The sequence below is a fragment of the Lepidochelys kempii genome, chromosome 1 (assembly GCF_965140285.1).
Source record: "Lepidochelys kempii isolate rLepKem1 chromosome 1, rLepKem1.hap1, whole genome shotgun sequence".
Classification (NCBI taxonomy): domain Eukaryota; kingdom Metazoa; phylum Chordata; order Testudines; family Cheloniidae; genus Lepidochelys; species Lepidochelys kempii.
Window position 1 is genome coordinate 124,033,877 of NC_136380.1, and position 22,072 is coordinate 124,055,948.

The following is a 22,072-nucleotide window of genomic DNA, read 5'->3' on the forward strand; positions in this document are numbered from 1 at the left end:
TTATAATATCTATATAATGGGTCAAACTCTGCTGTCAGTATATGGGTGTAATGTTGCTGATTGCAGAGGTGATACATGTGTATCACACAGTAGAATCTGATGCAATATCTGCTAAGTGTTAAGACAGTCAGGAAGAGGGGAACAATAACTACATTTCAGAGACCAGGATACATGAAGAAACAGACTCAATTAGTCAAATGAGTTTGTTTTATTAGAGAGAGAAGAGATGGACCATGAGAAAGGGAACTGAAGTATCAAGGTGTCAATTAGCCAGAGGGGGGCTATACCAAATGGTGGTAGGCAGCTTTGGAAGATCTACCATGCTTTATGGGGAGGTGTCAACAAGGGACAAATATTAGGGTATTTGATGGTGGCAGGGAATGAGCCCAAGGACAGAAAATATAAGGTTCATCAATTTTAAAATGGTAGCTGCAACTGTCAACAAACACAGAATAATTGTAAACATTGTATCCCACATTATTCATTAATTTGTTAATTAGTACCTCATTAATTTAATGACAGGTTTCAGAGTAACAGCCATGTTAGTCTGTATTCGCAAAAAGAAAAGGAGGACTTGTGGCACCTTAGAGACTAACCAATTTATTTGAGCATGAGCTTTCGTGAGCTACAGCTCACTTCATCGGATGCATACCGTGGAAACTGCAGCAGACTTTATATACACACAGAGAATATGAAACAATACCTCCTCCCACCCCACTGTCCTGCTGGTAATAGCTTATCTAAAGTGATCATCAGGTTGGGCCATTTCCAGCACAAATCCAGGTTTTCTCACGCTCCACCCCCCCAGAGTGAATTTGTGTGGGGGGGTGGAGGGTGAGAAAACCTGGATTTGTGCTGGAAATGGCCCAACCTGATGATCACTTTAGATAAGCTATTACCAGCAGGACAGTGGGGTGGGAGGAGGTATTGTTTCATATTCTCTGTGTGTATATAAAGTCTGCTGCAGTTTCCACGGTATGCATCCGATGAAGTGAGCTGTAGCTCACGAAAGCTCATGCTCAAATAAATTGGTTAGTCTCTAAGGTGCCACAAGTCCTCCTTTTCTTTTTTCATTAATTTAATGGTATAATCCATTTTTATTAACTAGTGTGTTATGCATCCATTTTCAACTGCTGATGAAGTAGGAGAAATTACCTGTCATAGCATCGAAATGTAATCAGAGTAAAGCTAAGGTTTCAGGTTGTAAATGTTCTTTGTTACAGCAGCCACAAAATGAATTTATCACTTCAAGTGCCTTTTGATCTTGCCTCTGTGAATAAATGGAAATTCTTGAAAATTGGTTTATTTAATAAAATGTAGCAACCACACTCCTCAAAAATAAGCCCCTAATCCTGCAAAACTGTTCCATGGAGGTAGACCCCTCTGTTCATATTGAATCACATTGACTTCAGTAAAGGGTCTACCGGTACAGAAGACGTTTCATGATCAGGGCCTAAATGAAATGAACAGCTGGATTTTGGACAACCTGAGTTATAGAGAGTTAACATTAGAGAGACCATAACAGAAGTAATTGCAGGAAGGAAGAAAGGAGAAGACCTTTATACAAATGTTTCAAATGAGTAGTCAATTTCCAGGGCAAAAGTTAGCCCTTGTAGAAGTGACACAAATTGTTTTCCCCTATAAATTCATTTGATAGGTGTTTTTTTTTCCAGCAGGGCTGGAGTGCCCTCTTTTCTCTCCCCAGTCCAAATCCAATAAGGTTAATGGATGTGAATCAAAGCACAACATTCATTTCTCACTTGGGCCCAGATCCTGCACTGGAATCTGCTAGTGCAGAATCTTTACCTCTGCAATCAGGACCATGGTCTTTACACCAACAGTTCATGTCAAACTATCCTTAAGTGAAAAATTCTGGAACTGCAATAATGGTAGCAAATTTTTTCTCTTAAGATTTAACACCCCCCCCCATACCAAATCTGAAATATTTTTGCAGTCTTTTGGACATATTCTTACCTGCTGTGCATCCAGTGCTACTTCCTAAAAATAAAACTAAATCCCTTTACAATTTGAAGGGGGGCGGGGGGTTCCTGAGCTTCTACTAAGGTTTAGAAGGTCTCCGGAGTGGGCAGCACAAGAGCAACATTACTAGAGATCAATATGCCCTTCCTGTTCCTAAGACCACATGCCTACCCACTGCCTCTTCAGTCTCATCTCTTTGATTGCTGTTCCTGGAATAAACGTTCCCTTGCAGGGCCTAAGGGAGGCAAGTGAGCTCCCCCCAGTGTAGCGTATGAAACAAGTTCAACAAGCTCGAAAAAGATGTTTCTCCTCTATTAGGATATAATCATGTAGTTGTTTACTTGTAACAATAATTATTCAATTTTCAGATAGAAATATTATTTTAAATACCTGCCCCCCCCACCTTCTTCTGTACATCCTGTGTAGAGGATTGTGTGAGCTAGAAAGCTTGTCTCAGGATCGGAACTTTCCCCAAGTTTGCAGTAGATTTGGATCTGAGGTTCCAGATTAGGCCCATCACTACTCTAAGGGTATCAATTTTGTATCAGAAAAAGGGTTTGCATTCCATTTTTGTGAAGGTTTTAAATCAACCCTGCACCTTTCTGCAGGACCCCTGGGCCTTCCAAAATCATTTCTGGTGAGTGTGTGAGTCCTCTCTCTCTCTGGGTTCATTGATAGAGCCTCACCCCTCTCACTAGTAAAAAGGCCACCAATGCTCTCTCTCTACTGGGTAGAGATGCAGAAGAAGGGGCAGGTTCAGTGTCATTGGCACAATTTGTATAGTGGTGGTGCTGAAAGTCACCGAACAAAATTATAAACCCTCCCTGCAGATGAGTGAAACCACTTCAAGACAGCACCCCTGGGCTGGTTCTAGAAAGAGGCCAGTGAAGGCTGCAGTCTCTGAGCCCCAGATAGGTAGGACGAGGCGGCTCCTCAGCCAGCAGGGGCAGTTGTCGGTCTGCGGGGAGCTTCAACAGCTGGCTATGGGGAAGGAAGGCGGGGGCAGCGGCCTCTTTTGCTGTTCTAGCCGCGGAGTCTCCGGCACGTGGGCGTGTTTTTCCAGACGGGGAGGGACCCACGGAGCCAACACCCCGCCGCCGCCGTCCTCCAAGTTTGTGCGCCTTCCAACGGGCAGGACTCTCCTGGCGGCGGCGGCGGCGGCTAGCTGCAGACGCCGCTGCCCGGCAGCAGAGCGCGGCGGGGCGATGAAGGGGCGGCGGTGGCGGTGGCGCGGGCAGCACCGCCGCCTCGCCCTGCTGCTGGCGCTCTACACGCTGCTGCTGCTGCTCCTGGTGCCCTACGTGCAGGACTACGGGGCCGGGCGGGGGCGAGGGGCGGGCGAGGCGCCGCTGCAGCCCCGCTGCCCGAGCCTGCAGGAGGCGCTGGGCGAGTGGGGCTGGGAGGAGGAGGAGGAGGAGGGCGAGGGGGAGCAGACGCCGCCGGAGGGCAAGAGGGCGACGGCTGAGGGGAGCGAGGCCGGCGGCGGGAAGCGGCACATCTACCTGCACGCCACCTGGCGCACGGGCTCCTCCTTCCTGGGGGAGCTCTTCAACCAGCACCCGGACGTCTTCTACCTGTACGAGCCCATGTGGCACCTGTGGCAGGCCCTGTACCCGGCGGACGCGCTCAGCCTGCAGGGCGCCCTGCGCGACATGCTCCGCTCGCTCTTCCGCTGCGACTTCTCCGTGCTGCGCCTCTACGCCGCCCCGCCCGCGCCCCGGGACCCGCCGGCCCTGGGCGGCGGCGGCGGCGGCAACCTCACCACGGCCGGGCTCTTCGGCTGGCGGACGAACAAGGTGATCTGCTCGGCCCCGCTCTGCCCGGCCGCGCCCCGGCCGCGCCACGAGATCGGCCTGATCGACGGCGCCGCCTGCGAGCGGAGCTGCCCGCCGCGCGGGCTGCGGGAGCTGGAGGCCGAGTGCCGCAAGTACCCGGTGGTGGTGATCAAGGACGTGCGGCTGCTGGAGCTGGGCGCGCTGCTGCCGCTGCTGCGGGAGCCCGGCCTCAACCTGCGGGTCATCCAGCTCTTCCGCGACCCCCGCGCCGTGCACAACTCCCGCCTCAAGGCCAAGCAGGCGCTGCTGCGGGAGAGCATCCAGGTGCTGCGGAGCCGGCACCGCGCCGAGCCCCGGGGGCTCCCCCGCCGGCAGCGCCTGCCCGCGGCCGCGCTGGGCGGCGGGATGCGGGCGCAGCAGCACCGGGCCGAGTTCTTCCTGAGCGGCGCGCTGGAGGTGATCTGCCAGGCCTGGCTCCGCGACCTGCTCTCCTCCCGCCGCGCCCCGGCCTGGCTGCGCCGCCGCTACACCCAGCTGCGCTACGAGGACCTGGTGCTGGAGCCCCGCGCCCAGCTGCGCCGCCTGCTGCGCTTCGCCGGCCTGCCCGTGCCGCCCGCCATGGAGAGCTTCGTGCTCAACATGACCCGCGGCGCCGCCTACTCCTCCGACCGGCCCTTCCTCATCTCCGCCCGGGACGCGCGGGAGGCCATCCACGCCTGGCGGGAGCGGCTCAGCCGGGAGCAGGTGCGCCAGGTGGAGGCCGCCTGCGGCGAAGCTATGAGCCTCTTGTCCTACCCGCCCAGCGCCGAGCCCGGCGGCGCAGCCCGGGAGGGGGGCAGCAGGTAGCGGCCGCCTCCTGGACGGGACATGCAGGTAACACGCCTCCCCCATCTTTCTACCTACAGGGCCCGGGCAATAATGCAGCAGCCTCCCCTTGAGAGAGGGGAGAGGAGGACAGGTGGAATCCCGCTCCTAGGGATAGGAAAGGGGTGGGGGTGAAAGCCTGTCTCTGTTGAAGTCCGTGGGACTTTCACCATTGGGCACCTCTGCACTTGGAGATGGAGGTGTAACTTCTGGCAGGAGGCCAAACACCTTCGCTAGCTCTGATTGAACTGATGAGGTCTACACAGCAACTAGACACAGGCCAGCTAACTCCCGGGGTAGGGAGCTGTTTCATTGCTGTGTAGATGTATGGCCTTGGGTAAGAGCCCAGGGCTCAAGGACCCTGTGGGGTTGGAGCATCCCGGAACCTGAGTCTACATAGCAATGAAACAGCCTCATAAGCCCCAGTCAGCTACAGTGGGCCAATTGTGGGTTTTCCTTTACTGTGTAGACATACCCGTAGCTGTGGCCATGCAAGTGGTGGGATAGCTTGGCTGCTGGAGTAAGATCCTACCTGCTCATACTTAAGCAGCCAGCTCCTGCGACTGTTGGGTGCCCATCCTGACTACACTTATGTTTTTAGTGCCCAAGTTCAGTCAGAGCTAGTGTGGGTCTGGCTCCCCGAAATGGAAATGACACCACCACCTCAAAGAGTAGCCGTTGACTGTAGTGGGGCCAGGATTTCATCCTTAGTGCATTTTGAGCTGGAGGAGGGTGTCCCCCCCTCACTGTGTTGAGAACTGGGTTAGATTTTAATTAAGATAAGTGGGCCAGGGTTATGAAGTTACTCTCCATTCACACTGGACTTCACTCCCCACTGACTTTGGGACTGTCACACACCTAACTGCACACACTCCAATGAGGCCAGAACACTGTTAAGCTTCAGAGTTAGTGCACTGTTGAGATTAATAGGGACAGTTACTCTTCCTACAATGCTGTTGTTTCAGGCCAGGAGCAATATTTCTGTCCATCGTTGCAAGGTTATTTTTGCAACAGAGTTGTAAACTTTTTTTTTTTTTTTTTAATAAAGTGAAAGCTCATTCTGCAACTTTATATTGGTCAGAAAAATGCAGCAGTTGGGTTAGGGATGTAACATCCCTAGACTACAAGCAAAAGAGTTGGGATGCAGGAAGACATTATAGTGTACCCTCCCCAAATCTGATGGGAGCAGATCTAGTTAGATCTCTGTTCCCCAGGGCTTTAGCAAACCTAGTCCTAAACTGTTCCAAGAATTGGTACTTTCACTCCTTCCTCTTGAGACTTTTTCTTGATGGATTTGTGATTGGACCACATCTGATGTTAAAGGCACACCGTCAACTGAGAGATCCCAGTCGAAGTAAACTAATACTCTCCTTACTTCTGGTAAAAGTAGCATCTTAAGTTAAAACTGAAAAAGCTTTATAATAACTTATCCCAATTTTCTTGTTTTCATTTGTCTTGGATAGTGAAAACTAGTAAGTAAGTGCCACTTCATGGTTCTTTGGAATTAGAAAGCATTGTACATTGAAGGGAGGATGTCAACCCTAATTTATCCTTACATCTACATCTTGTAAAAGCAGGCTCTTATTAAAAACCTAAAGCTAACCAATGTTTCTAGAATTTTTAAAAGTTCACATGGGAACAATTATTAAACATCCCAGATCGTATGAAACTGAAGTATTAAAAAATGTAACTCCTTTGATTCTTTTCATTGCTTAAATTAAGAGAAATGCAAAGAATAAATATACATCCTAAACAAGTCATATCTTCATTTTTTTTAATCCTAATTTTAATATAAGGTTTTAATGTTTCTTTTATCATATGATTCCTTAAGACTACAAATGTTAAGTAGAATTTAAACTATTTTCATAAGAACACACAACAGGTTAAGCCTTTAATTTATATTCTATATTAAGTTTTATAAAGTCCAACAGACCTTTTAACTGCTTGGGGTGCAAGTTTACAATGGAGAAAAGTGTCTTCACCTGAGAAGGGCTTTGCTTCCATTCACACTCACCCAATAACCTAGTGACTGGGCTGGAGATGATAATCTTTCTCTATATGGATTATAGTACAGCACTGCTAATACTGTATGTGGGAGACGCATGAAGTCAAGGGAAGGAGAGCTATTTCCACTTCCTTGTATTTGTCTCTAGTACTGTAGATGGTGATCACAGGAGTGGAGTAAGCAGTTGGCTACAGCAAGGGGTTTGAAGATGTTTGTTTAATTGGAACTCTTAAATTCTCTTTACAAAATTCCTAATGTAGGAATGTTTTAAAATTGGTTTGTCATATCTAGTGTGACTCTCACATTCTTCTGGCTATCTTGTAAAAACTTCTGAGAATGAAAAGTGGATACTTGATATTTCAACTTTGGTTCTCTGCATTAATTGAAATAACATTTTACTTTCCTAACTTCCTGCCTGACACAGGGTGCAGCAGTGCACGGGATTCTGTCCCTCACATCCTATCCCAACAATAACATCCTCTCAGCTGGTAAATTTGCACCCAAACAATTTACAAATATTTCCTAACAAGGTTAAGACAAACCAATCTTGGCAAGTTCTACCTACCCTGAAGTTTGTTTAACATTTTTAGGATTCAGTTTGAGTTTAAAGATACTGGTTTCAGTTGAACTTTTTGGAACTTGCATACTAGGGTATATTTTCATTTGGGGGAAGGGGAGGGAAGTTGTATTTCAGAGAATTGGATCCTTAAATTGTTAGACTCTTCCTTTTTTTAATCTGATGGCATTTAGACAAAGCTTCAAGGGCATTCAAGGTTATACTCGCATTTATATGTAACCCTCAGATACAAAATAAGACCGTGAACTTCAAATCGGGGATAATCCTGGATCAAGAATAAAACTATACATGTAAAGTGATGAAAATAAAGGCAGTTCAAAAGAAATCTTTTACAGTTACTGTTACTGAAAGAGCATTTGAATTAATTACATTGTAGACCGTTTTCGTGACTGGTATGTTGCACTGGAAAGAATTACTTAATACACTTTTGCAGGGGAAGATCTAATCTTAACACTAGTATTATTGGCAGAAGCATGCTTCTAAGGGAGAATATATCCTAAAAATGTTCTTGAGAAATTATTTAATTTCACTCTGTCAAGCATGTTTTGAGTTTCCTTTTTACTGTTTTTGTACTGAAATGACCTATTTTATAGCCTGAGGGCCATTTCTGTGTTCTCGTGCAGCCTTATTGCAGTCAGGTTGCATAGAGTATGCAAACAGAAATTGGTTCTTAAGTAATATTTTACCTTTTATTAGAGGAACAGTACCCATATTAGGTCACCTCACTCTAAAACTTGTCCATGTATATACCCTACCTAACTTGTACTGATGTGCTTGAGCAGAAACTGGTAAGACTTTATTGCATATTGAAAGGTCAAAAAGGATTTCTGTCTTTCCATCAAAAACCTCAGCAATTTTGGGCTGAGTCACTTGTAACAAATTCAACCAGGGATCTTCACCTTGCAGTATCAGAATACTCAGTTCTCCTGGGGCAATTGACTGTGCTCAGCACCTTGCAGGATCAGGATCAGTGAGCAGAGTGCTATGCTACTGTTGTGAATGAAAACATAAAATTTCACATTCTCTAAAGTCACTATGACTAAAACTGAAGCATAATCTGCCTAGTGATCCAGCTTAACCTGTTGCATCCAATAGAAAAACAGATATCTTTCAGAAACTGTTTAATTTTCACTCAAATACCTATTGAGTTTGGCATAGATAAATTTGTCAAGTGTCTGACTTGTCCTCAATATTGAAGTCCTTTCTACATCCTCAGCTGAATTTGTTCATTAACACCACTGCTCCTTATTTTATTAGTGATCAGTTTAAATGTATTTTCCTGTCCTTACACTTTATCTGAGTATTTATGTATTCTTTTTGTAGTTTTTTTTTTCCTCCACTGTGAAAGTCTGTCCTGCAAGATTTCTGCAGTATAACTACATGAGCTGTTAACATTCCACGTTTCTGTTTTTAATGTCAATTACTCTAAATGTCCTGAACCCAATACTAGGCAATATACATAATTGAAGAAAGTTTGTAGAGCTCAAAATCTTAAGAGTGGGATTTTCAAAAGCATCTAGGTCTTAAGAGTACAAGTCACATTCAAAGACCATAAGACTTGTGCACTAGATTTTAAAGGTATTTGGGCATTGCTCCACTCAGTGTTGCAATGCCTAACTGAGTTAGGAGCTGAACTCTCATTTTCAAAAACAACATAGGCATTTAGGACCCTTAGTATCATTGACTTCCAATGAGACATAGACTCATAAGTTAGGCATTGCAATGCTCAGTAAAGCAATCCCTAAATACTTCTAAAAATCTGGGCCCTAAATCACTTAAAGTGCTTTTGAAAACTTCATCATCAATGCATTTAATGCGGTGAATTTTTCCCTTGAAGATGTATTGTGTCTTTCAACCTGTTTGCAACATACCCTGCTTAGTCTGAAAACTTACCTATTGAGTGTGGAGCACAAAAATATAGTGTCGGCTAACAAAGAATATTGATATTTATCTACTCTGATTTAGGGGATTAAGAACAAAGCTTAAATTGGGACTAGCGCTGTAGAGTTTTAGTATTTGAGAACTTTCGAATTAAGTAGAAGTGGATCTTGCTGAAAGTGAGATGGTGGGAAGCTACAGATAATTGCATTCTGAGAACAGCTGAGAATTACTGCTGAGACACTTTGTTTTGCACCATTTTAGCTCTTCATATGAGAGATTTTACTTTCATTTTTTAAAAAAAAAGCAAAATCCCAATTCTAGTGAATGGTATGGTTTAACAAAAAGTATAATTGATCGCTAAGATGGAGGGGTGGCACCATAAACACTTTTCATCGCTGATTTAAACTCCACAGGCTTAGAAGGGAGAGATCAGTTCCAAATTCATGAGATTTTAGCAGTTTAGGCTGAGATTTGGAACAACATACTTGCATTACATCATATGTAATGCATTAACAGCTTATATATACAATTTCATGGGAAAACAGGAACAAAACTGATAAATGTTCAAAGGATAATTTGTATCATCTGCTTTAATGATTAGCTGTCATGCAGTTGTCTTCAGATATGTAGGAACTCAAGCAGTATAACTGTTGGTAAAATATTACCTTATACTTATTTACTCCAAATCTGAGACTTCAGATCTAGACTCTGATTCATATGCATTAACACAATCAATATACAGTAACTCCTCACTTAATGTTGTAGTTATGTTCCTGAAAAATGTGACTTTAAGTGAAACGATGTTAAGCAAATCCAATTTCCCCATAAGAATTAATGTAAATGGGGGAGTTAGGTTCCAGGGAAATATTTTTTTTCCAAAGGATTCTGCGCACCTCCTGCCCACGGCAATCATCTGGCTTGCGGTGTTTGGGAGGGAGGGAGGAGGAGCGAGGACTTGGCCCACAGGCTCCCCCTCCCTTCTAAATGCCGCAAGCCAGCTGATTGCCATGAGCTGAGTCCTCGCTCCTCCCTCCTGCCTGGGGCAATCAGCTGGCTTGCCGCATTCGGGAGGCAGGGGGAGCCTGTGGGCCAAGTCCTCGCTCCTCCCTCCCTCCAAAACACCGCAAGCCAGATGATTGCCACGTTCGGGAGGCAGGGGGAGCCTGCCCGCCAAGTCCTCACTCCCTCCCCCCCCCCGCCCCCGCAGCAATCAGCTGGCTTGTGGCGTTTTGGAGGGAGGAGCGAGGACTTGGTGTGCAGGCTCCCCCTCACTCCCCTCCTTTCTAAACACTGCAAGTAAGCTGATTGCCGGGGGCGGGAGGAGGGGGACGGCACTGATCTGTGGGGTCTGCTGGCGGGCGGGAGGCGCTGGGGGGTAGGGGTGGGCGTAGGGAGGCTGCCAGCTGTGGAGAAAGCAGGCAGCCAAACAACGTAAGAGTGGAGCATTGCACAACTTTAAAGGAGCATGTTCCCTAATTGATCAGCAACATAACAACGTTAACCGGGACGACTTTAAGTGAGGAGTTACTGTATCTGCACATTTAAACTGACAATCTAGGGTACTGTATGATTTGCTGTACTGATACACATTTGTGTAAATGATGAAACTCCAATGACAGCAATATTTACCCCTCGTTTTACTTTGTTTTAGTTTGGCACTTCATAGATCAATATTCAGGTGGTAGTTGTAGAAATTCATGCAATATGCTGGTGTATTTCAAGTACAGAGGAAACTCTCTTAATAGTTCAGTAGTATTTTTATATTTTTCCTGATAAATGCAAAGATGTACAAATTTATGATACTGATTTCCTCTGAGAAGGGTTAAATGACAGTGGACTTTCTCATTTCTTAATGGTTTTCATATTGCATGTGTTCACTGAACAGTTAAAGATTATTTTTCCCCCATCAACCCTGCAAGTTCAAAGAAAGGCCCAGAGTCAAACTAAGTTCTTTCCTTTTCTCAGATATCAACACTAAAAGTTTTAGCAGGCCAAATCTGTGCCCTCAGACACTTATGCAAACTTGATGCAATGGAACTATATTTCAGAAGGGGGAAAAATTATGCTAAAAATAAACAGAATATTTTCTGAGATGCATTGGCTTTGTAAGCCTAACAAGAATATAAAGAATTAAAAACTTGTCACTAAAGCTGGCTGTTAGGGACAGTAAGTATAGTAGGTGCTATTTTGAAATAGGGTGCGTCCTAAAAAAACCCATGGCTGGTCTGGATCAGCTGACTTGGGCTTCTGGGGTTATGGCTCAAGGTTGAAAAATTGCTGTGTAGATGTTCTAGCTGGAGCCCAATCTCTGGGACCTGAGAGGGTGGAGGGTCCCAGAGCTCAAACTCGAGGGTGACCATCTACATGGTTTTTAGCCCTGCAAACCCAAGTCAGCTGACCGCCATGGCTGTGCTGCGGGTCTTTTATCCCTGTGTAGACCTACCCATAATCATTTTTCAGAATAGAGCCACATGCTGTATTAAATGTTGGTTTGCCACTTGCATTAAACTTGAAAGAGAGCTACCATTTTAGAGAAGGGGATGGGAAGAGCAATACTGTCAGTGACAGGTTTGATTTGACAGAGGAAATTTTCAAGATCCTACTTCTGTTAATCCTGGCTCTTTCAGTTTGAGATTCCCTTGATCTGGATCATTTAATGTTCAGTTTAAATTGATAGCCCTTTTTAATCAATCAAAAGCCTCCTAATGTAATGCACTTTATGAGCGGGAGATCCATTACTACTTCTGTTTTAGAGGGATACATCTGGCAGCCTTGGCTCCAGCAACAGGCCAAAGACAGAATAACTTCTCAGTACTGAGAGCATGTTTATCTTTGTATTTAGTGCCAAGAAACTCTAGCTGTTAGTATTGGTGTGTTAAGCTGTGACAGTGACCTACATTACCACCTTACTGAGTGCTGACCCTTCACAGCCAGGTTTATCTTGCATTGCTTGACTGAAATGAAGATGATTTTATTCTAGATGGCATTAACAGCACACGTTATTAAGGTTGCCAGACATTTCCCCTTATAAGAAAGACACTGTTTTCAGCTACTTATAGCGTTGTCAAACTTCAACCACTTGGGCTGAAATGTTCCAGTGTAGGAGTGTGGGGGGAGCTGAGATTGGCTGGGTGAAGAAATTGGGACAGGGAGCCAGGCATGGGGTCAGAGACCCTGAGATTAGACAAGGAGCCTGGGGAGCAGGGAACTCAGACTGGAAGGGCAAGAGATTTGAAACAAGTAGTTGGGGCAGAGGTGAGTGAGAGACTGGGATGCAGACTGCAAGCCTGGAGGCAGGGACTAGGACTGGCTGGGCAAGTAGACTGGGACAAGATCGAAGCCTGAGAAGTGGAGACTGTGACTGGGTAGATAAGGAAAATGGTATGGAGTCAGGGGTGGGGAAGAGACAGGACTGGGACAGGGATAGGTTGGAGGTGGTGGGGCACAAGGGGTTAGTCTTGAGGGAAACAAGCAGATTTTTCTGCCCACTAGAACATAGGAACCTTTAGAGCCTAGAATGGAACCTGAGTCCTGAATCTCCTAATTTCTCTGCTGTCAGCAAATATCTATAAAACCCACTGGCAAACTTCTCTCCTCCCCCTTCTAGTTCTAGTCCACACATGATAACCTACCACTGCTATAAGTTACTCTGTTAGCTCAAGGGGCAGGGGTCTGTGTGGTGGAGATAAAGGTTCCAGTCCTCTTGATGAACCACCTGCGTGTCAATATGATGCCACATGATAGAATTTCTCTCTTTTTTCAGTTTGCTTTTTTTAAAACCTAGGTTAATATGACTAGTGACACTGTGTACAGCTTTTACTGTTTAAAATGCTATTGGTTACAAGCCTGAAGAGGCTCCAGTCTATTTCTTTTTTTGAGGGGGGTGGTATGTGTAAATTGATAAGAAGATATCAATTATTTTTCAAAATGTGCATATATAGTATAATAGTAGTGGACACAAATTATGTTAAAAGAACATTATGCAAAGTCAAGCACTCAAAAGTTAGAAAAAGCCAGAATTAAGATTGTGCAATCTTAACTCAGCCCCTTTCTGTGATGCTAGTTGTTGTTTTTTTTCCCCCACGGGACCCCTGCCTCATTCAGTACACAGATTGGACCTGCTCTGGAGATGAATCAGGGTTGTGTGGTGAAGGAGATTGTTGTCTGTAGTACCCCTGCTTCATTTGTTGCAGAAGTCGAAAGATGTGTAGTAAATAAAGTAGGGGATTGCAGAAAGGGAAGGATGGGCTCATGGTTGAGGCAGTTGAATGTTGTCGTGGAGAACTGAATTCTATTCCTGCCTCTGCCACAGAGTTACTGTGTGATACTTGGCAAATCACTTGAACTAAACTTTTCACAGGTGGTCACTGATGAACTGGTACTCCTTTTCTGGGTGCCCAACTTGACACTGTGGTCTGATTAGCGGACATGCAGAGCACTCAGCAGTGCAGCTGAAATCAATGGGAGCTGTGCTTGAGTATATAAAGCACTGTATCATGGTAAGTACTCTGGAAAATCTGCACTTTGTCATCTCAAATTGGGCACCCAAAAGGAATAGATACTTTTTGATAATCTTTTGGTGCATCTGCTCCCAATCTATAAAATGGGAATGATTACCAGCCCCTCGTCTCACAGGGGTTTGTGAAGATAGATTGATAAAGCGGGTGATTCATTTGGATATTATAGTGCTGAGCATCATAGAAAAGCACACAAGAAAATTAATAATTCTGCGTTCAGAGCAGGGTGTGAATAGTGTGTAGTAAATACGGCCGATAGCCACACATTCAACGATAAGGAGAAAATAAAATATTGAACAACTACCCACTCATTAACAGTGCACTATCCATCCTGTGTACTGACAGAGGCAGGTGTCCTATGGGAGAAAAATGGTATGTGATCATGTAATTAAAGAGAGGTTTCAGAGTAGCAGCTGTGTTAGTCTGTATTCGCAAAAAGAAAAGGAGTACTTGTGGCACCTTAGAGACTAACCAATTTATTTGAGCATAAGCTTTCATGAGCTACATCCGATGAAGTGAGCTGTAGCTCACGAAAGCTTATGCTCAAATAAATTGGTTAGTCTCTAAGGTGCCACAAGTCTTCCTGTTCTTTTTAATTAAAGAGAGATGCACAAGGGGGAGCACATTAATGTTACAAGAGGCAACCTCACTTCTGGCATTTCCTAACTTTGGAGTGCTTAATTTTGAAACCTTAAATGTTCTTTTAATGTATTGTATATTTCTGAAAAATAAATAAGATGCCTAAATTATGTTGGCAGAAGAGTTGGGATTCTTCCTTCACTCTCCCCAATTAATGCAGCTGCTGCTTTGAGGAGGATGACCTGAGTGAATGCTCCTTTTCAGAAGCTGATTCTGAACTAGTTACAGTATATAACTACATTTGATGTGAAATATATGATCAGGAGTAACTAACTGTAAGGTATGTCCTTCTGGGGGAAATATTGTATTATGATTTTCCAGTTAAATCATCTATTAGCATCTCCTCTGACTGAAGGCCTTAATTTTAGCAAAGTCTCATTAAATATTTCATTTCTTGTTTTGACAAAGTTTTAAATTCTATTTTGTTAATTCACTTACTATGACAGTATAGTATTTCATGAAACGTAAGCCTGGGAGAGCTATTGAGTTAAAATAAGAACTGTCAGTTTCTCAGATAACTAGATAAGTATGTTAAGGGTTTGTATGAGCCAATTTTGTCTCTGAAAAGAGATGTTTGCTTAAAGCTGGTTTTCACTGTTTCACAAAGACAGAGGCAGTACTAGCCCATTGGGGGCTCTAAGCAGGAATATTTTGGGGGCCTCCCCCTCATAACACAATAAAAAGTGAATAGGGGGCTTGTTGAGCTGCTCGGGGCTCTAAGCAATTGCTTAGTCTGTTTATGCCTACACTGGCTCTACACAAAGGTTTCTGTGTCTTTAATGAAGATGAAGACTTACACAAAATGGACACAAGTGACTTAGGATTACTTTCAGGTCAAATACAAATGCAAAATGCTTATTGTATTTCACAATAAGCAGGGAATCTTCAGTCGTAGGTTACATTTTGGATCATAAACTTGCTAATTTGAAGTTAAGCCTTCCAATAAACCTCTTGATTAAAATATAAGTAATACTTGCATTAGTCAAAATTCTCCTCTAAGAGCTTAAAATTTAAGCTCTAATTGTCAGTCTAAGGATGATGCCATTCACAGTCTGTATTAGTGACACTGTAGATTGAATCTTTTGCTTGTGGTCTAGATCTACTTCAGCAGCTGTAAAGCCACAAAGCCTCTGTTATTTTTGTACTGTAACACCCTGGGCTGCTTTTTATTTTCCATAATATATAGCGCTCTTGACTGGGGGCTAAACAAAGTATGTAATTACCAATAAGCCATTTTAAGACTGTCAACAGGCTGGGCTTACTTTTAAAACTGAAATTGAGTTTGCCTGGAGTTATTCCAACATGTTCCCTCATGCCTGTATCTAACTCTTAAAAATTCCTACCATGAGTTCTGGTTTTAGAAGTCAGATGCCCCAGAGGCTGTTGTGGGAACATTCTTGAATGAGTAAGGATTTGGAGACAGAATGTTGTTGGAAACATAGCCCAGCCCACTTACTGGCCCAGGAATGGCTTTGTGGATGTCATAATTGTATGGGCAAATGGCCCATGGTTCTGAATAGCTGGGCTGAACTTGCAATAAAAGAAAACATATTTTGTAATCTCTTCTGTTGGAAACAATGACCCAAGCACGCAGAGTACAGGCTGCCTTTGTTGGGAGTAAAGAATCCTTATTTAGTATTTTATTATGAAGCAGCTAGAATCATTTTCAGTTAAGGGGTATGGTTAACGGACGCAAATGTTTGATCTTGTACTGCCACTTGGAATTCTGGACATTGGCAAAAGCAGCGATCCTGCCCTAAAACAGCTTTTCAATGAGCATATGCATGGGTTCTTAATGGCTCTTCCGTGGAAGATACTGTCTTAATTTCCAGGTAAGCTGGAGTTGACTGCAGTTAAGGTTGAGTACATAACAGTTTAAGTATAAAAACATTACAGAGATATTGTAATTATTCCAAAAACAAGCATTATAACACCCTAGAACTTTTTGGTTTAGGTTACACTTAAAAAGAAATCTAAACATGCTAAGATGCCATCACCTCTTCCTGTAGTGACACTATGCAATAACCATACTTTAGTATATAATAGTTTAATCTGGGATGACAAATCAACATAAGGACATTCATTCCATCTCTTCCTCCCCCCTCCCCCCATGGTGTCACAGTGTGAGTTAAGGTTGTTTGGGTACCTTCAGGTATGAAAATGCATAGTTAACACATTTGGATTTCATCCGATGAAGTGAGCTGTAGCTCACGAAAGCTTATGCTCAAATAAATTGGTTAGTCTCTAAGGTGCCACAGGTACTCCTTTTCTTTTTAAGTTTAACCTTAACTCTGAATTTCCTCAAGCAAAATTCACAATGTATATCTCAGGGAGTTTTATTTGTGTAAGGACTGGACTTGGGTCTGATGTGCATTCCACTTACAATAACTCTTAGTGTTTTACCACCTATTTACTTTGCATAGAATCTTTACACCAGTTTGGCTGAATCATGAGGCAGGTTAATAGTTCTAAGTATCTGAACATTGCCCAAGAGAAGCTTTAATGTAGGTTTTGTCTACAGTAGAATGTGTTTGCTGGTACAGCTATAATTCTTATAGGGGAGAGACCGCGTATACTGGTAAAAGAATTCTTGCCAATATGTCTTATGCTTGCACCCCAGATTGAATAAGCTGTACCAGCTAAGTGACACTTTTGCTGGTGTAACTGCTACACTAGGGCTTTTGCTGGCATAGTTATATCAATCACATTTGCGGGGGGGAATCACACCTCCGCCGTAGCTATACTGGCAAAAGTTTTTAGTATAGACTGTAGGGTACAGACAGCCTGTACCTTTCCTTGTATGGTAGCTGCATTATAGATAGAGTGCTACCATGAATAGCTGAAGTTGCTTAGGCATGTGCATAATAACCCCCCTTCTCAGTTGTTTAAAGCTTCCTGAAACGTTCACCTTTCATGTTTGGGCAGAGCGCAAGCATGATTTTATTTGTTTTTAAAGCTCTGCCCATGAAAAAACTTGTAATTTTATTCTAAAAGAAGCCTAGTTCTGAGCAGGGTGTGGTATAAAGTAGAAATTTGGCAGAAAAGGTGGCATTGAGGGAAGAGAGGTGCCTTTTAGGGCATGTTGTCTATGCTTCAAGCTAGGGGTATAATTCCAAGCTTGAGGAGATGTACAAATGCTAGCTCTGATCATCCTAGCATGCTAAAAATAGCAGTGTAGCCATGGCAGAGTGAGCAGTGGGACTAGCCTCCCTGAGTTATGTGCTGAGTGTAGTGGGGGGGTACATAATTGGGGTGGCTAGCCCCTCCTGCCACTCACTCCTCTGAGACTATGCTCTATTTTTAGCACACTAGCTCAGTCAGAGCTAGTGTGTGTGCATGTTTCCCAAGATGGGACTCTCTCCCCCAGCTCGAAGTGTAGGTGTACCATGAGTATTAGGGTAAAAAAAAAATAGATTTAGCTGAATCAGGGGTTGGCATATGTGTTTTCTTTAACTACCTCCCAGTATTCTGAGTGACATGGGCTGCACTGCATGTGTGTGTGGAGCTAAATACAGGAGTACGGAAAATGTAGTGAATTTGTGTATTTTCTGTGCAAGTAACTTCAGTGCAGCAAGTAACCTCATTTTCTGCACCCATTGCAGCACTATGAAATTAGTGTGCAACAAATGTTAGACAACTGCTTATTGGTTATTTCTTACTGATGATGGTGCGGTGAAATATGTAAGGGCTGGTTACTGCCTGCCCCAGAGTTTCTGCACATCCTTTGTAGGAGCACTTGCTTCCACCACTGACTTCTCTGCATGAAGCTGTGGGAGCATAGAGCCACTGACCATTCATTCATAGAGCACAACAGTGTCAAGAAAATGGCATTGGCTTTCTTATGGTGTGTAGGCAAATAGCAGTGAAAGTATTATGGAAAGATAATGTTAGTTTTGCAAAGTAAAGCCCTTGAAAGCCAGGAAATAGAAAAGCTGATGTTACATGCAGAACTTCAGCTGTTCTCCCTTGTATGTGTTACAGTGTGGACTTGAATTACATGATCCAAGATTACTGTTGTAATGCAGCACACCTGCCTCATTCCTTGTGAAAGCTGGACAAGATCCCTGCCTCATGCTTGGTCCAATTCTGTTTGTAATTCCAAATATAAACCCAGAACAACTATTAAAAGCAGTGGAGTTACCACTGTAACTCCACAAATCCTTATGCACTGTGGATGGTGCATAGTGAACGAGAACATAACGAAGGCCACGCTGGGTCAGACCAATGGTCCATCTAACCCAGTATCCTGTCTTCGGACAGTGGCTAGTGCCAGATGCTTCAGAGGGAATGAACAGAACAAGGTAATTTATAAAATGATCAGTCCGAGCTTCTAGAAGTCAGTTTTAGGGACACCCAGAGCATGGGGTTGAATCTCTGACCATCTTAGCTAAGAGCCAGTGTGGTAACTATAAGGCCTCCTCCCTCATTCTTAAGGCCCTTCGTTTTCAGTTTTTATTTTATTTAATTTTTCCTGGGAATTTATTACAACAACAAAACAGGTGAAAATTGGTGGAAAATCTATTAATTTTTCTGGGTAAATATCAGGGTTTATTTTGGTGGACGGAAGGACGGGGGGAAAGTATTCAGTAGATTAATGCTTTGATGAATGGAATTCAGTGTGATTTACTGCAGAACTAAAACAGAATTCAAAACACAATGCCACCTCTAAATTTAAGAAAACAATATATCCCTAATCCCCAAATAAAACTTTTCATTTGAATAAACAGTTCACTGTTGTAGACTTTGAACTACTAGCCTATAAATACTTACATTTAATAATTGGGCCATACCATTTGCAGGGCATACACTCAACTTCATCCTTTTCTCCTGTTTTTATTTTTTAAAAGGTTTGAATACTTCTTTATGTTCTGAAACATATTCTGATACAGACTTTAGTTTTCTTACCATTATAGTGTCAGATATTTAAACTTATACTGCTAACAGCTTAAAATGTTTGTGGTGGGCGTGAGATTAATCAGTACATTCAGACGTGCACACACTTCAGAGCTTGCGTGCATGTCTGTTTGTGTGTATCTTCTAGATTAATACATAGCCTTACTTCTACAAACAGCTTTACATATACACACAGACTATTGTATTATCATGATACATATCTTATTGCAATGTACTGCATTTTCCTAATAAGTTATTTTTTATATATTTGATATAAAAGTAGGGTGAAAATCAGGGAAAAAATTAATAATACTTCCGTAAAACCTGGGCTTTTTTTCAGTAAAGTTAGTTTAAACTGAAAACTAAGGGGCTCACTCATTCAGTATGAAGTTAGGACAGGTCTTGCAATATAGCTGAGAGGAGGGGTCCTATGACCTTGGCAGAGCTTATTTAAATTTGCAGTGGGTTCTGCTTAGTGCTTTACAAGTCCTCCTTTTCTTTTTAAAAAATTCTGTACTTAAACAAGACCTCTAAAGTATTGAGTTGACAGAATAGCAAGCACTCTCTCTCTTTGTGTATAGCCAAGAACAGTAACTTTTTTCCAACTTTGTGCCCTTGTTTAGCATATCTACTCACTGAATTCAGAGCATACATTCCCCTTCAATTCTTACCTACTATAGTACGAAATTTCTGTGAAACAAAGCAATTTCTCATTCCACAGCAGACTGTCTTGTTTCAATATTAAAATGAAAACAGTAGAATCAATGTCTATATTCAGTTTTATTTAAATCTTCAAGTTAATAGCGAACTAGAACACAAACGTATTACTATATCTATAAAGTACCTGTCATTTGACAAGGCCTGTTTCCAAATTAATAAATGTAAATGATTAAAGTACGAGTAAATTCATAAGTGTATTTTGTCCATTTATGATAGGCATACTTGTTCATACTCCTCCTGGTCTGTATTTTGTTATCTTACTGATCCACTGAGGGTCTTATATTGTTAGATCTTTGAACAGGGATGAGTGGCGGCAGTCTTGCATGTATGAATAAGCTAATATGAGCACTTGGATTATTATTGAAACTAATTATCGCTAAATCCATCTGTTAAAAAAAGTTTGACAGTACATAAGTATACATACAGCAACAATTATTTTACTTTTGTTCAGAGTATACTATTAGCTTTCACATTATTTTATTGTAACTTGATTTCTTCTCTTCAGCCATCCCCATTTAAAATTTTATAGTTGTGTATATTTTACTGACAATTTATTGCTACTTAATGTAATTGCAACACTGAGCTTATGAGCTACAAGCTTAAAATTCCTAGTTTAAAAGATCACACTGTTCTCTTAACATGCCTTCTATTTTGAGAATACTGAAAGCTGATAATTGCAAAAACAATGTTCTAATGCAGTATTACTTTTTCCCCCCTCCCATAGCTTGAATTGCAGACATTGGAAGGAAGCGTTACTGTACAGCCAAGGACTGTGAAGAAAAATTCATCCCTGAAGAGATTACATTCCACATCTTTTCAGAACTTCAGTTAATGCTAACAACTGTACAGTTTTGCATAGCAGAACAAATTTTAATCATCTAGAACAGGTGGACACAATGACTTCATTTCCAGTAAGGATATGACAGTGCAATATGGACAACTATGAACCTCCACTATGGAGTGGTTTATTTTACAGTTTGAAGGTGCCAGTCTGTGGTCAGTTGTAGGTGCTTTTTCTGGCAACAAGGAGACTTAAATTTTTAAAGTTACTGACAGTACTTGGACAAATCATCTACCATTGCAAAAACTCAGTATTTGTAAGCGTAGTATTGTACACTTCAGATTTGTAGCACAACTTTCACAGATCTAAATGGTGAAGTTTTTTTTTTAAGTGCTCTGGTTCCCCACCCTGTAATGGGGAATTTTATCCTAATACCAGGACTGTGTTTTTAGAGTTCTGAATACAGTAAATTATATAGTAAGTTGTGAATTTGATTATACAAACTCTCCCTTGGGGGGGAAAAACAGTTGAAGTGCTGCTTCCATTTCTACTGCATTGTGACCAAATCCACAGAAAGCACAGTCACATCACACCATGCTCTTACAAGAAAATGCACAAACCTCTGTTTGTTTAGGAGGGAAAAAAGTTCAGGGCTGCTAACTGGTGTCAGTTGGCATAGCTGAGGTTCTGACCCTTGTGTTAAGCTCTTACTGAAATGCCAAGCTAAAATCCACTTCAAGTTTGTCTATAACTCATACCTTAAATAACGCTTTGGTGCTGAGAGCTGGGATTTCACAGTGCTCATTGTTAATGTACTGTATAAACCTTTTAAAAGAATGTTAAGGCTATGGGGCATTTATTCAGTGCGATCTGAGGCTTAATTTGGCTCCAGATTTAAGTCTTACAAAGAGCTTGTCTTACAAAAAAGCTAGGACTAATAGCCTACAATTCCCATGGAAAGCTGATGAATTAGCCCTTCCTTATGCTGCTAGAAATCCTTTCATTGCAGCTTTGTTATGGAATGCAAATCTGAAATGGGCATGTATTTCTCTCAGTTTGGACAAGCAGGCCAGGTCTATATTACAAAGGTTTACCCGCATAGCAGTGCCTGTTAAGGCTGTGGACTTTCTGTGACATTTCCATGCCTGCAAATGCCTTAGTATAGACAGTTGTAGTGGCATAAGTGCTTTTGCTGTTATAGCTTATTTCAGTCCCTGACCCTGTACAGCTATATCAGCAAAGTGCAGACTAGGCTTCAGGCACCCTAGCTGAGCTTCTAACAGAGAACAGTAACTTACCAGTAGCCTTTTAAAATCTTAAATGGTGGTAATAGACAAGAAATTTTAAAAAGGATTACCCTGACACCACACCATGGACCCATCCTTTTGTGCCTAGATGCTTGTGGACAGGAGCCACACTCAATCATGATTTTGGTTGTAA

General features: G+C 42.7%; 1 protein-coding gene across 1 annotated transcript; it reads left to right on the forward strand.

Annotated features, from left to right (window-relative positions):
• The first annotated feature begins 3,039 nt into the window (after positions 1-3,039).
• Positions 3,040-21,469, forward strand: CHST7 (carbohydrate sulfotransferase 7). Its single transcript, XM_073353331.2, has 2 exons — positions 3,040-4,628; positions 20,576-21,469. Exon 1 carries the CDS (start codon positions 3,186-3,188, stop codon positions 4,599-4,601), a length of 1,416 nt encoding a protein of 471 aa, XP_073209432.1. The 5' UTR covers positions 3,040-3,185; the 3' UTR covers positions 4,602-4,628; positions 20,576-21,469.
• Positions 21,470-22,072: the final 603 nt, after the last annotated feature.

What these genes read in the sequence shown, in the direction of transcription:
- CHST7 (XM_073353331.2), top strand. Translation starts at nt 3,186, where the DNA reads ATGAAGGGGCGGCGGTGGCGGTGGCGCGGGCAGCACCGCCGCCTCGCC.